The 14,973-nt window shown below is 30.4% G+C and overlaps 1 protein-coding gene and 1 pseudogene across 2 annotated transcripts; one reads left to right on the top strand and one right to left on the bottom strand.

The window, feature by feature from the left end:
* The first annotated feature begins 1,367 nt into the window (after positions 1–1,367).
* On the top strand, positions 1,368–5,111 carry LOC100500122 (reticulon-like protein B8). Of its 2 annotated transcripts, none has more exons than XM_003519477.4 (6): positions 1,368–1,507; positions 2,478–2,657; positions 2,748–2,928; positions 3,027–3,168; positions 3,978–4,047; positions 4,677–5,111. In XM_003519477.4, the coding sequence occupies exons 2-6, from the start codon at positions 2,483–2,485 to the stop codon at positions 4,844–4,846; spliced, it is 738 nt and encodes a 245-aa protein (XP_003519525.1). In that variant the 5' UTR covers positions 1,368–1,507; positions 2,478–2,482; the 3' UTR covers positions 4,847–5,111. The 2 variants fall into 2 exon arrangements, with proteins under 2 accessions (XP_003519525.1, XP_006575635.1); XM_006575572.3 differs by having other exon boundaries at positions 2,470–2,657.
* A 5,621-nt stretch (positions 5,112–10,732) lies between these two features.
* On the bottom strand, positions 10,733–13,877 carry LOC100781653 (uncharacterized; annotated as a pseudogene).
* Positions 13,878–14,973: the final 1,096 nt, after the last annotated feature.

Here is a 14,973-nt window from a genome sequence, read left to right as displayed (position 1 = left end):
TGGTCCAACGTATTCTTAACACATGGATACACTTAAGCATATATATGCATATACAGCAATATGATTGCTAATGTTGGTTATTTTGAATATGATCATACAAACAATGATATTTTAACAATGCAAGTATTGATTGATCCTCGTCTTGACTTTTCAACATACAAGGAGAGCCCATATTTGCGAAAAACAAATTCATGGACACCTTTAAGCAGTGAAGCATAATTTGATGAAATATTTTTTTTTATGTAAGAACAACAAAAATTGTTTTTTTATTAATACACTCATGCATTTTTTATTTTAACTTATTATCATAAGTAAAATAATTTGGAAATAATTTAATTTTTCTATTTTTACATATTTATTATTTCAAATTTATAATGCAAATAAAAACAATAGTCGTTGAAGCTAAAATATATAAATAGAAGTATTAATGTATGAGATTAATTATATATAAAACCCAAGTTGAATTAAAAATGCAGTTAAAATTTTAAATATTAAAATGATTTTTGTTAAAAATTTTAAATTTAACATAATACAGTACTAGTATTGTAGAACCCACGAAGATAATTCTTTATTTAAAAAACGTAATGAGTGGATTGATCAAAATTCAAAGATTAGAGATGCGTGCTGAATTGCTCATTGCTCAAGTCAAGACTATTAGACTAGTAATATACGTGAAGTGCATTGTTCTTTACGCCGTGGCTCAGACTACAAAAATCCGAAATGGGAAATGACGTGGAGTGGAGCTTCACGTGTTTTTTCTTTTGATTTTCAGAACACTGCTGAGCAAGAGTGGTTGCTCAATTATCACTAATTCTTTATTCAGATACTACATTTCTATCTTTAAATCATTACTTTAAGAAATAAAAAAAAATCATTATTTTATTAACATAAAATCCATTTAAACTAGTATAAAAATAATAAGAAAAAAATAGTCTATACGATAATATTATTAATCAAATTTATATTGTTATTCAATTTATCATCAATAATTTTTTTTAATGATTATATTAAAAGTTATACAAATAATATTTTAACTGATTGAAAATATAAAAAAAATTATATTAACCATACATTACATAGTTAATAAAATCAATTAATACGTAGCTACTTATATATAAGTCTACTTAGATAAATTTTACTATAAATATTTTTAGAAAATTCTTAAAAAATGAAACAAGCTTTTGTTGTAAGTCAAAATTAATTTATATATAAATTAATTATAACTTATAATTTTTTTAATAAATATTTATAATAAAATTTATCTTGGCTCCTACTTTTATTAATTAAAATAAAAGAAATTAAACTCTTTTCAAATACTTTATTTATTGTAGCTTTTTTAATAATATTTATAGTAGTAACTTTTGCATTCTCCTCTTTCTTTCTTTCTTTCTTTCTGCCATTCATTATACCAACGTATAAGCATCTCTCTCTCTCTCTCTGTGTTGTGCCTTTTCACTACTACTTTGTTCGGTAGCTACTTCGCTTCTACCCTCCATTCCATTCTCTGGTTTGTGCACGAAAACCATTCCTTTTTCTGTTTTAATTAATTCATGTTTCTGCTTCTGCTTTGATGCTGGCTGTTTTGCTTTTCTTGTTTTCGTTTCTCTACTCTGTTTTGGTGAATTCACTGAACAGTTCTGTACTAGTTAGGGATTTGCACGTGTGCTTAAACTTTTGAATTTCTTCGCATGTCAAATGCGCGTCTTTTATGCTTCTCAGTTGGGTTGAAAAAAACTTGCGCTACCCCTTTTTTCTTTTCTGCTTTCCCAGTTTATATTTTTTAACATAAGAGAAAAGAAAGTTACATTTTAGAAAGAAAAAAAATCCAAATAATTCTCTCTTTGGTCGCTTTTTTCCACCCTAACAAACATAGTAAATTGAGGTGTTAGTCTGTGTTGTGTCCCAATCACTCAGAGACTCATTATAACATATTTTATAGAGTATTGTGCACTGACTCACCGTGCTCTCCATATAATCCTTTAAATTTCAACCCCATATTCAGGCCTTGTAATGACTATGACAGTAATGGAAAAAGGCATAAAAATAATAATTAAAATGATCGAGAAAGCTATTAGTTCACTGAAGACACTATGAAGTTAAGACCAATTTGCAGCAATAACAATCTAAAGCAACAGACACTAAAAAGACTTAATGCGGTTGAAGTAGTAAACTTGATGAAGTTTAAATACAGACAGGATAAGTTAATTAATTGCCAGAGATGTTTCTTCTAATGACCATAGACCAATTAGATTTATTCCATTTTAGATGAGATAAGTTTTTGTCTTTGTGAATGTATGACTTGATGTCTGTGGTATGTTCTTCTCTTTTGTCAATGGTACGGGAAAAAGAAAATTGTACCTTATATTCATTTCATATGTGATTGTCATTAATGGTGTGATTGATGCTGCAGTGGTTTTAGGCATGATAGCTACTTTCATGCAACATTTTGTGATGTTCTTTTTCTTATAGAAGTGCAGGAACAATGTCTGAGAAAATCACAGCTGAAAACCTTTTAAACACCCTTGTGGAAACACTTACTGAGAAGCAAAAATCTGGATCATTTTTTGAAGAAGACAAGTCAAGCTCAGTGAGCTACCAATTCAACAGACTGTTTGGACGCCAGAAACCTGTGCACCATATTTTAGGGGGTGGAAAATGTATGGTTGTTCTAGATAATTTCCTGTAAAATCTACCATATTGGCCCTGACTTTTAAACTTTTTATTTGGGTTTCCATTGAATGATGTAGCTGCTGATGTCTTGTTATGGAGGAACAAGAAGATCTCTGCTAGCGTTTTATCGGCAGCAACAGCTATATGGGTGCTTTTTGAATGGCTTAATTATAATTTCATAACTATTTTATTCTTTGTTGTGGCTCTTGGTATGCTTGGACAGTTTCTTTGGACAAATGTTTCTGGCTTGTTTAGCAGGTTATCCAAGCATCTTCTCTTCTTTTGATGTCTTACTTTATGTAAATAAATTATGCTACTTTACAGCTTAAACCTGCTTTGTTTTCTGTGGGTGACAGGAAGCCATCTAAAGTTCCCCGTTTTGTCCTCCCAGATGATATCTTCGTGAATATTGCAACTGTAGTTGGTGCTGAGGTTAACCGTGGTTTGAGGTTTCTCCAAGATGTTTCTTGTGGAGGAAGCCTAAAACAATTTCTTATTGTACGTTTACTCTTATGTTTGCTTTCATTGTAATTGTTATTTACAACCCAGGTTCATGCTTAGAAGTTAGAACATAGTTTCCAGGTTAAACCATTCTTCAGTTTCTGACGCCAGCATTTGCTTTAGTACTTTTTATTCAATCAATTCCATTTATCTTTGTTTGCTACAACATCTTCGGTTTGCGACATGTTATTGATATTTCTCATCGAAATTATCAACTGCTTTTTTTCTTCTTTGAATTTCTACTCAAAAGTAGTAAGGGATAAGTTTCTTGAGTTTGTGGGAACTTGTCAAGTCAACTAAACCTTATGTAACATTATCTAGTCGTTTGGTCTTGAGTTGTTTGTTATGGCAATAATCAGTCAATTACTTGTGTGGTTATTCCTGATTTTATTACTTTGTTGTTGCTAAAGATTTGAACGTTACTGAGTAAAAAACATAAGGAGTTGGCACCCAGGAAGGGTGTGGGTAGGTTGGTGGGGGGTGGGGTGGGGGAGACTGACATCCAGCAGGAGGTATGATATAATTGAATTGGGGAAACAAGGATTTTAAATTGTAAGCTTCCTGGGTCAATATAGGTTGTTTTACATGATTTGGAGTAGTATTATATGACAAATAATCAACGTGGGTGGTTGTATTTAGTATCTGTAAATGCACAACCATGATGATGCACTTCCTACTTTGCGATCAGTTATTTTATAACTTGTTTTTAACTATATATGATAAATTATATTTATTTATATATTTTGTTGCAAAGAAAAAATATATGCTTTTTGTGGAATTTGTCATAATGGTTATAACATCCCCAGGTTGTAGTAAGCTTATGGGCTGGTGCTGTGATTGGGAGCTGGTGCAATTTTTTGACTGTCATGTATATTGGTGAGAGACCTGCTTTCGTTTCATCTGTTGATATAGATTAGAATGTGTTGATCAGAGTATCTACTTGAATTAGTAAGTCAGACAAAGTTTGAAAATATAATTCAAAATTCCAACTAATCCTGCAAATGTCTGCTCTGAAAAATGTTAATTATTGAAATTATGGAAATTGTATTATATTAGCATTTATGGGATGGTAAAGCCAACCTTATGTTGTGCTTCTATGATGGATATGAAGGATGATTAAAACAGCATATTAACTTTAAAAAGCTTGTTATTTGTCTGTCTATGCCATAACTGTGTAGCATAGGAAACAATTTGAAAGATTTTAAATTCCTGTTAAGATGCTGGAGTCAGGAGTTTGGATGGTGTAACACAATCCACATACACAAATGTACACCTTGTTAAGTGTTTTCTGATAATATGCCTCCACAATTACCAAATCTTATTTGAAATCAAATATTAGTGTATGTTGATGTATATTATTTTGTGGGATACTGGATCTTTTTCTTCTTGAAGTTCAAATGGATGATATGGTACTGTTAGAAGTTCAACGATGATGTTTTTCCTTCTAGTTTGACTTTTTTATGTCATACTTGATTTGCTAAAACTTCTATTATGTTATGTTTAAGGTTTTGTTGCTGCACATACACTCCCAGTTCTCTATGAAAGGTATGAGGATCAAGTTGACAACTTTGTGTACAAGGTCTTTGATCAGATGCAAAATCACTATCAGAAGCTGGATACTGGTTTGCTCAGCAAAATCCCCAAGGGAAAGCTCAAAGGAAAGAAGTATGAATAGACTCTTCCTTTTGTAAATGGTTTGATTTTCAATATCTCTTTCTCTCACTTGTGATGGAATTGGGAAAGGCTGAAGGATGTGATGTAACTAGGGAACAAATCTATGTTGGGGTCTTTAAAATTTGTTGTATCTCTTCTGTCAAAAAAAAAAAAAGTTTTATCTCATTATTTGACTGGGCATCAAGACTTCATTAATGACTGTTGCAGGCTTGTGAAGCCACTTACAAGGCGTTTGGTACTACAACAGTAGATTTATTATTTTAACAGAGGAAAGTATTTTGTTTGATTCAAAAGGGGAGGGGAAATAAACAAATTTATTATTATTTGTTTAAAATGATCAAATAAAGTTATTTTTAAGGATAATTTGGATTAATTAGTGTAAAAAAAATTTCGCTAAATCCCTTTTAATTCAGATGCAAGGATACAATCCCTTAAAACATGGAGTATTAGTTCATGACTAGACCTCAATATTTGCACAACTATTGGTTGGCTGTACACCTCTATCTATTTTCCACACAAAAAAGGGAGAGGATTAGTAATAAGGAAGAGTGGAAATAGCAACTTTCAGGCTTTTTCTATATCCACTCCATACTTTTACTAATATTGGTTGGCTGTACACCTCTATCTATTTTCCACCCAAAAAAGGGAGAGGATTAGTAATAAGGAAGAGTGGAAATAGCAACTTTCAGGCTTTTTCTATATCCACTCCATACTTTTACTAATACACTCTTTTTTTTCTATAAAAAATTCTCCAAAATACCCTTAATTCTGAAAACTAATACACTCCCCTTATGCCTCCTCCCTCTAGGTACAGGATTCTGCGAAATGGACATGTCAACATACTGAATTATGTGTCCCCATTTGAAACCTGCATATCACATTACCACTCGGTAGCAAAATTGGAGTAAGGGAATATAAAAACTTGATTTATTAAAGCAAGACAAAAAAAAAAAAAATTCTTCCCCTTTTCCTCGTTTTACACAGAACATACAACCACTAACTACATAAGAATAGATAATACCTCCTATTGATAATAAACATAACCATTGATCACAACAATAAGAGTCCTACAATTACAAATCGATCAACTCGAATCACTGTAGCAAAAATCTAGCATAAATCATCCTTTTAGAATTCACTAACATATATACTACAAGCCATATCCCACACATCATAATATGAGACACCCCATCATTAAATCACCCCAACCACGTACTTTAACCATATGAACCATGTCAACACGGTTTACAGAAGCACCGTTCGGTAAAAGGGGATTATATTAGTTTCTAGGGCACATGGTATTTTGGTAAAACAAATTACAAATGGGAGTGTATTAGTAATAGGCTTAATTACAAATTTTACCATCCACCTTTTATTATTTTATAAATTTTACCACCCAAGTTTTATTTTTGTAAATTTTATCACTCAAGTTTTTAATTTTTGCATATTTCATCACAATTGATGAAAGATGAATGATTTTAACTTTTGACATTGGCGGTAATTATCACCAATAAAAATGATTTTTTATATTAGTTATAATCACAACTAATGTAGAAAGTTGTATTTCTATATCAATTATAACTACAATCGATATATAAAAATCTAGAAAAACGATTTCTTATATTATTTTGCTATGAATGTAATGGTAAAATGTATAAAAGTTGAAGATTTTGAGGGTACAATTTGTGAAATATTGAAAGTTTGATGGTAAAATTCGTGAAAAAAATTTAGTGGTAAAATTCATAAATAATAAAAGTTTAATGGTAAAATTTACAATTAAACCTTCATAACAAGAGTGGAAATAAGATCGGCCTAAAAAATCATTCTCATGGGCCTAACATTTCCATAAAAAAAAAAAAAAGAGCAATGAGTTTGAAATATATATATATATATATATATATATATATATATATATATATATATATATATATATATATATATATATATATATATATATATATCCTAATTGATCAAGCATACTTCTATAGTTGTATATGTCAACTTCATTTTAAAGGTTCTGTTATTTGAATTCACCCACACAAGCTCATCATCCTCCGGATTACTTAACTTGTAAATTAAATTTATTTTTTGAATAACTTATTTATATTTATATAAATTAAAACTATTAACTAATTAATAATTTATTAATTATTTTAATGTTTATTTCAAATAAAAAAATACAAATTAAATATATTTTTCAAATCTTTGCATCCTAATACACCTCAATATATATTTAATCATACATCTATATTTTTATGTTTAAAATATTTATTATTTACTCCTATATTATAAATTATAAAATATAACTTGCTTACATAATATAAATAATTATAATTTTTCTGTTTTTCATTTTTAAAAAATGGAACACTCTTATTAATTTCAATTTTATATTATTTTTACACTAAATTAAATTTATGCCAAATTAATTTAAAATATAAAATATTATTTAATATTTATCATTTAAATAACTTGAAATATATTAGTATTATTAATAATATTTAAATTTGTTCAATTACAAGTCTGTTGAATATATACTCATTTAAATATAAGTTTATATCAAATTCAAACAAATTGGAATTACTTATATTGTTCATAAGGTTAGAAAAAAAATCAACTTTAATGAGTTTAATTTAGTTCAATTTAATAAAAAAATGACTCAAATTTAATATGGATCTCCACTTCACAAAAGAAAAACATAAATAGCATGTAGTATAATGTAATGTTATATAAAGAAAAAAATAATAAATGTTAACAATGTATTTAGAGGGAAGAAATGTCCACTACTACTCATAAAAAATAAAAATATATGCACCTAACCCAATCGGCTTTAAGCCACAAATGTGATGTATTTGAGAAGTCACGAGGGAGAAATGAATGATGAAGCACACATGTGTTTGAAAAGTCCCTTTTCCTCTGTCATAGACCACGTTTAGCCAAAACCTATAAAGGTTCTTACTTACCCTTTGGCATTTACATTCACCTTTTCTTTCTTTTGTGAGCTGTTTTTGGCATATACATGTCATCCAAGTGCATGTGACGCTGAAGCTCAAGCGTGTGTGCAGCACTTAACTCCACATGTTGAATGTATTTTGCAACATGAAGCCATGAGCTTGCCTCAAGTTTTGTCCACCATGGAAATTTGTATGGTCTGAAGCTTCACCACCTCAGCCATTGCCTCCTTTGCACTCATAAAGAACGATGGGTTCTAACGAGAAAACAAAATCAAAAGTGTGCCTCGTTAACAAAGAAAGCAAACTTATCTTTCAGAAAATCTCCAAGAGAAATTAATGCCATTCTCACACATTTTTTTCAGGAATTTAAGAGAGAGAGAAAGAAAAGATAAAAAAGTATAAAATAATACAAAAATAATTAGCAGACACCTTTAGCTTAAAGAAAGAAAATGAGAAAAATATGATGTAAAAAAAAGAGAGATAAATAAAAATATCTACCAATCATTATTCAAAATAAAATTTATAATGGTATGGAAAGAGCTAAGAAATAAATAAATAAATTATGAAAAGTGTTATTAAAAAAATGTGTTGTAAAGTGTAGAATTATCCCATTCGGATTTCGGAATATATTAAAAGCTAGCCACCCTATGTTGGACCATTTATTTTATTTTATTTAAAAAAAAATACAAATTTCTAGTGTGTGTATATAAATGTGAAGACTCATGAGCTCATTGAGTCAACAACACAAGCTAGGCCACAACCGAGGCAGTCTTTTATTTTATATAGTATAATTCATTCTGTCATATATATCTGTGTGTGTAACAATGGTGGTCTTTATTTGCAAGGAAGAATATGGTGTTCCCTTGAGCAATGGCTGGGCTGCAACACATGAATTTGGCCACAAGTTTTGCATCTCAAATGAAGGTGATGATGACGATGATGATAATGGCGTCATCGATGTGGCCCCAGCTGCATAGAAGAATTTGGCAGAAAAACATGCATAGATGAGGAGGAGGGATATAGTAGCTAGCTTAGTAGTCACTGTAAGCTTCATTCTGTCGTCTTGCTTAGTTACATTTGTGTTTACTCTTGGAATATATAGGTTATAGTGTTATGCTTGTGTGACATAATAGAATTTATATTAGTAATTATGGCTTAGTTCCTCTCTCTCGGACCCAATAATTTTCTTGTCGATCGTCTTTGACAATCTATTATCTGATCATAGTTTTTGTATATATAGTGTTGATGGCAATTGGCAATGTACTTGTAATGAGGTGCAAGCAAATTTGATATATTTGGCATAAACTAATTATAAATGGTTTCCTTTAATCAACTTATTGCGACGCTAGCTAAGCCCTTTTTACACTTTGCATGGCAATTTTTACATAAAATATTTCAAATGTGATTGATCTATCTTGAGATTCAGAGTATCCTCGTCATATATGCTTTCTCTAATCATATAATTAATTAATTCATTGTTTTCTGGATTTTCTCCTCATCAGCGCATTACACCAAAAGCTATGTATTGCTTGAAAAGGTCAAAGAGACACCATAGAATTATTTGGCGTTATTCACAAAAGGATATATATATATATATATATATATATATATATATATATATTTCCAGCAGAAGCAAAAGGGTCCACCGTCCACCAAAACAACAAAGTAACCAAGTTACAGTTGTATAGTAACAGCAAATGTAATAATAGAGTTTCCATAAAAATAAAAAATAAAAACATAACACTATTTGAATCTGTTTCTAAATTTATGAATGGTATATATATATCATGATTTCCAACCTCTCATAAAAGCTATTTGTCTTAATTTCTTCATTCACTTTGGAATTGAGTCCACATAATTCTTCCACAAATATATCTTCTCACAATAAATTGGATTAATTAATATAGATAGTAATTATACGTGTTTCCTGTTTTATCAGCTTCATCTCTGACTGTGAAACCAGACCAAATTTGTCCATAACAACCTTTTCAGGAAGATCATCTTCCATTTGCTTATCTATAAGCAATGAACCTATAGATTCATGCTCATGCTGGATGGAAAGAAAATCTAAAGATATATATTAGTATACTTTTTAACCTTTTATTTAGATGTGGTATAACCGGATAATAAAATTGAGAAGAAAATACTGTGAAATTTTTCACCTTTTAATTACAATGTTTAATTTATAAAATAAATATTTACCTTGTGGATTGTACAACTAAATTACTAGTTAATTTTTCATAATTTGATAAAAAAAAATAGGTAACGTTGTTATTTTATCAATATGTTCTTTTGTTGAGTAAGGCAGTTAGTTTTAAATAAATTTAAACTTTTTTTTAAAAAAATTACCAAACAGTTTTAACTTAAAATGAATTTTAAAACAAAAAAATAAAATTTTCATACAACTTTTAATTTATTTTTAAACCTTAATTTGAATTTTAAAAAATTGGGTGAAACATAACCTTAATATTAGTTAAGATTTTTTAATTTTAATTCAAAAGCTTTCACTTTTATTTTATTTTTTAATCTAACACAATCCAACCATTATTTTAATGATACCAAACAAACTATCAGTAAATAATATAAGCTTTGCTATAATAGGAATGATTTAATTAAATATATGCCAAATATAACATGTATTTAAAATTGATTTTTAATATTCAGTTACAATTTGTAAAATCGTTAAATTGAAGTTAAAAGTATAAAAGAATATATCATATGTTAGGGTGAAATCCACCGCTTCATAAAGGAAGAATATTCAAATAAAAATGAAGTTGAGTGAGTAGAGAAGTGAGAAAGCCTAAACAAGCAGATAGTTTTTCATTTATATGTAGAGAAGGATGATCTTTTTATTGAGTGCTCTAAGAACACTCATTAAGAAATGAAAAAATAGAAACTTTTTATTAGAAATTACAGTTAATAAACTTCATTAGAAATTATGGTAAAAGCTTATTAATGGGATAAGTTATATTGAAAGTCATTTCTTTTACACTGTGACACGGATTAGAAGAATAACCATGACAAATACATATGTCATGACAAACATGACAAGCCATGTTAAACAAGAAGTCTTAGAACTATCCGAGTAGTTGCCGTTGCTCGCACGTTGGCACGACCGGTGCTTGCCAAGCTATGCTCAATAGCCTTCTCTGTAGAAACAAGTATCTGCAAAGCAAGCCATAGCCACCCACAATCAATTCATATAACCATTTAGCAGTAAGACAAGCAGGATTGAATGAAAATATGAGATTCGAGACGAGTCCTTTTCAGTATTTTGCAGGGACTGGCTCATCGTGAGACTACTCTCTTTGAGTTGTTTTGCCAAAACCACCATCTCATCAGTCAAATCTTCTTGAAGCTTTCTAAATTAAAAGAATTTAACAACTGAGTGAACAATGAAAACACAAGTGATAGTGATACACAATAAATGCAGAGTATATAGAGAGTACAGTAAATGACTATAAAAATTATTGATCTAATACATTTGCACACATAATTTAATAGAAATGATTGGTATTCAGAAACATCCTGAGGACTAGTCAATGAAGACTGAATAAACTTCCAAATATATATGATCCTAATCATATTAAAGCTAGTAGTAAAATATGGTAACTGGTAAGGTATGTATCAATGAACAATTAACCTTAATGCATCAGTGCTTCTTTGTACTGAAGAAAAATATACTTTGTTGTTTTAGACAAATTTGTACACGAACATAAGGATTATAGCCTGAAGGTTATGGACTCTTCACCAAAGCAGTACTGAGTCTATTGACCCACCATTACATAAACTTCAAATAACAAATCAAGTAAACAGTACCTGTGCTTTTCAATGTGTGCATGTGCTGTTGCATCCAGTTTAATAGGTGATGTGTGGTCAGTCTCAGCAAGCTCATGCGCTTTATCTTCCGTACTTGAGGCAGGTCTGTCCAATGAATCAGATGAGCAACAGTAAAACAGCCTACAAAATACACAGTAGTAAGAAAGGCTAACTTTAGCTTACACAGGCCTTCTTCTCAAGTATCTGCTTTCTTTCCTCAATTTCAGAATGGTTTTCTTTAACAAAATTCCTTTAGAAGTCCTTCTCAGGTACTCGTGCGTCAATCTGGGTTAAAAAAATTGTGGTTAAATGATTTGGCCAAAACTAAAATACATAGCAAGAAAAAACCAAAAAGGAGCTTACAACTTCATGCATTCCAAATTTCCAACCAAGTCAACAAAATACAGCCATCAAATGTTTATAGTTTACATACACTTTTCACATGCTATAGTGAACATATTATAAACCACTTGGTGACAGTTTAGACAGTTTGCATGATGTCTTAGGTTACAATCTCATTACTGTCATTGTATAACAAAAATATAGTGAATGTATTATGATTATCTCCAGTGGTAATAAATCCTAAAAGTTTGGTTAATTAGGTGGGAAAAAGAGGACAGTGTTAAAAGATTAAAATGATTTTGAACAAAAGTTATGATCCAAAGTGAAAATGTGTTATGAGCCCACAAGCAGAAGAGCTGAGAAATAGAGAGAAACGAGTAACAAATACACACCACATGATTAACCAATTTGGAAGCAATGGCTTCAATCTTCTCTGAATAATCATTCAACATAGCCTTTGAAATCCTGCATAACCAGAGTAGGGCATATATACACACACAAGTGAATGCACTTATGTAGTTTCACTTATAATTGCATGACACCTATGTGTATCAGATGGTAAATAAAGAAACGCACAATACCTTGGTAAGCCTTCCAGTGTCCTTTCTTCAGCCAATTGTTCCAATTGTTCACGCAACATACTGCAAAATCCAAAAATCTACAAATGATTAAGTGCGTGTTTTCCAGAGTTAACAAATGACTAAATTAATAAAAACATATATTTCGATAAAATTAGAAAAGATTTATCTTCAGACTCACATGCACAAGTTTTGCCTGGTTTTGCTGCTGAGGAGCAGCTCCAAGCAACCTCCTTAAGTTCACTTCTGTTTTACTGATTCCCATAGCTACAGTGTTCACTAATTATACAAATTATATATAAATCAAACTTCATCAGGCAAAGAAACAGAGGTAACTATGTATCAAACTGAAAAAAAAAATTATCAGTAAAGCTTATCCGATCAAGCTAACCCAATTATAAACACAATCAAACACCCAAAATATCAATGAAACTATTTCAACCAGTTTTAAAGTTGAAAATTTACCAGAATTCAGAAATTATAAAAAATACCATACCAGAATCATGACCAATTTTAATTGAAAACTGAGGAACCTAAAACAAATTTTACCGGTAATAATAATAATGATAATAATAGAGTTCCAATTCAGAACCTGAAAAACAGTATAGATATTGTTCTCGACTAAAGTTACCTTGACATTTTATTTCCTAGCCATGTACATGTTTGTGAAGTGAACAATCGCAAATTCCAACACTATAGTGTAAATGCTAACATATATCAAACAGAGTTCCCAGAACCGTTTCTAAAAATTCAACCCCTTACAGCGGAGAAAGAAAAGTGTTCTTAATTACCTGAAGAGAATAAATCAGAGTGAGAAGAATACAGTAGAAATAGATGGTATCTCCGGCGTTGAACGGTGGTTGCCGCCGCCGTTGCTTCAATGCTATTGCTATGCCTATGATGCGTCGTACGCAACGGAGAGAGGTTCAGTTCAGATCCAAAATGAGAACGCAACCCGAATCCGAATCCGAAAAACTGAACTGCTTCTTTTTATGGGCCTGGATTGATAGTAGGTGAATAACGGATTTGAATGGAGCACTCTCATATGTGTATCTTACACCTCTCATTTTGCTTGAAAATACCAAACTATCCTTCTCCGACCCTAACACCTTTCTCTTTGTACAAACCACTCCCGCCATGGCAACTTCTTCTCCCATGACTTCACCTTCTTCACAGCAGTCACACGACCTCCTCCTCACCAGTCGCACCACCACAAAACATCCTCCTCCACCTCCTTCCTTTGCCTGTCGCCATTGAAAGTAACAATGCAATTCAAAACATAATCTTTTGTATCCCGGAAGAATAATTCCATAATTTTTTTTATTTTCAACTATTGTTCTGAAGACACATTCTAAAAGCTATATAATAATCTTATGAAATATTCATTCTGAAATATAGTTTGAGAATAAGTTTTCCATAATACATAAAATATTTTTTATTTTCAACCATTATTTTTTACAGTTTTGGAATAAGCATTACGGAAGCTATTTTTTACTGTTATGGAACAAATATTTCGGAAGCTATTTTTTTTCTGTCATGGAACACTTATTTTTTATTATTATAGAATACTTATTCTGAAAGACAAAAGCTATTTTTTACTTTTATGCAACATTTATTTCGGAAGCTATTGTTTACTGTTATGAAACATTTATTTCAAATTATTTTTTTACAATTATGAAACACCTATTTTGGAAGATAAAAGTTATTTTCTGTTGTTATGAAACACTTATTTTAAAAGCTATTTTACTATTATGAAACACATATTCTGAAATCTAATTTTTTTACTCTTCTGGAACAACTATTCTAAAAGGCAGAAGAATAGGAGTTGTGACGTAGTAAGGAGGGTGTCAAGGGAAGGAGGTAGCGCGAGATAAGGATGAGCCATCACAAGAAGAACATGAGTTGTCATGACAGGGAGAAGAGTCATCATCGGGTGGGAGTTGTCGTCACAAATTGAATGGTTTATGAATGAGGGAGGTATTAGGGTTGGGAAAAGAGGTGCTAACTCATTAAGGTAGTTTAGTATTTTGAGACTAAAATGAGAGTGTAGGATACACATATAGGAGTGTAGGATTCAAATCCTGTGAATATCACAAGCCCAATGTCTAACAGCTTGCTCCTTTTTGTATCACATCTTAGTTTTTTTCTTTAAGGTTTAAATACATTTTTTATTCCTGTGATTTAATACTTTTTTCATTTTTGTCCCAACAAACTTATTTTTTTTTATTTTAGTCCTTACAAAATGTACATTTTATTTTTCATCCTTAAGACGTTTTAGATAACGCTTTCAACAATAAAAAAATATTTTAAAAAAGTGAAAAATGTTATCTAAAGTATTTTATGGATAAAAAATAAAATAAATACATTTTGTAATGAATAAAATAAAAATAATAATTTTGTGAGGATGAAAATGAAAAAAATATTATTTATAGGGACAA

This window comes from Glycine max, chromosome 2 (genome assembly GCF_000004515.6).
Source record: "Glycine max cultivar Williams 82 chromosome 2, Glycine_max_v4.0, whole genome shotgun sequence".
NCBI lineage: Eukaryota > Viridiplantae > Streptophyta > Magnoliopsida > Fabales > Fabaceae > Glycine > Glycine max.
Note: the sequence above shows the minus strand (reverse complement) of the source record. Positions and strands in the feature narration are given on the sequence as shown.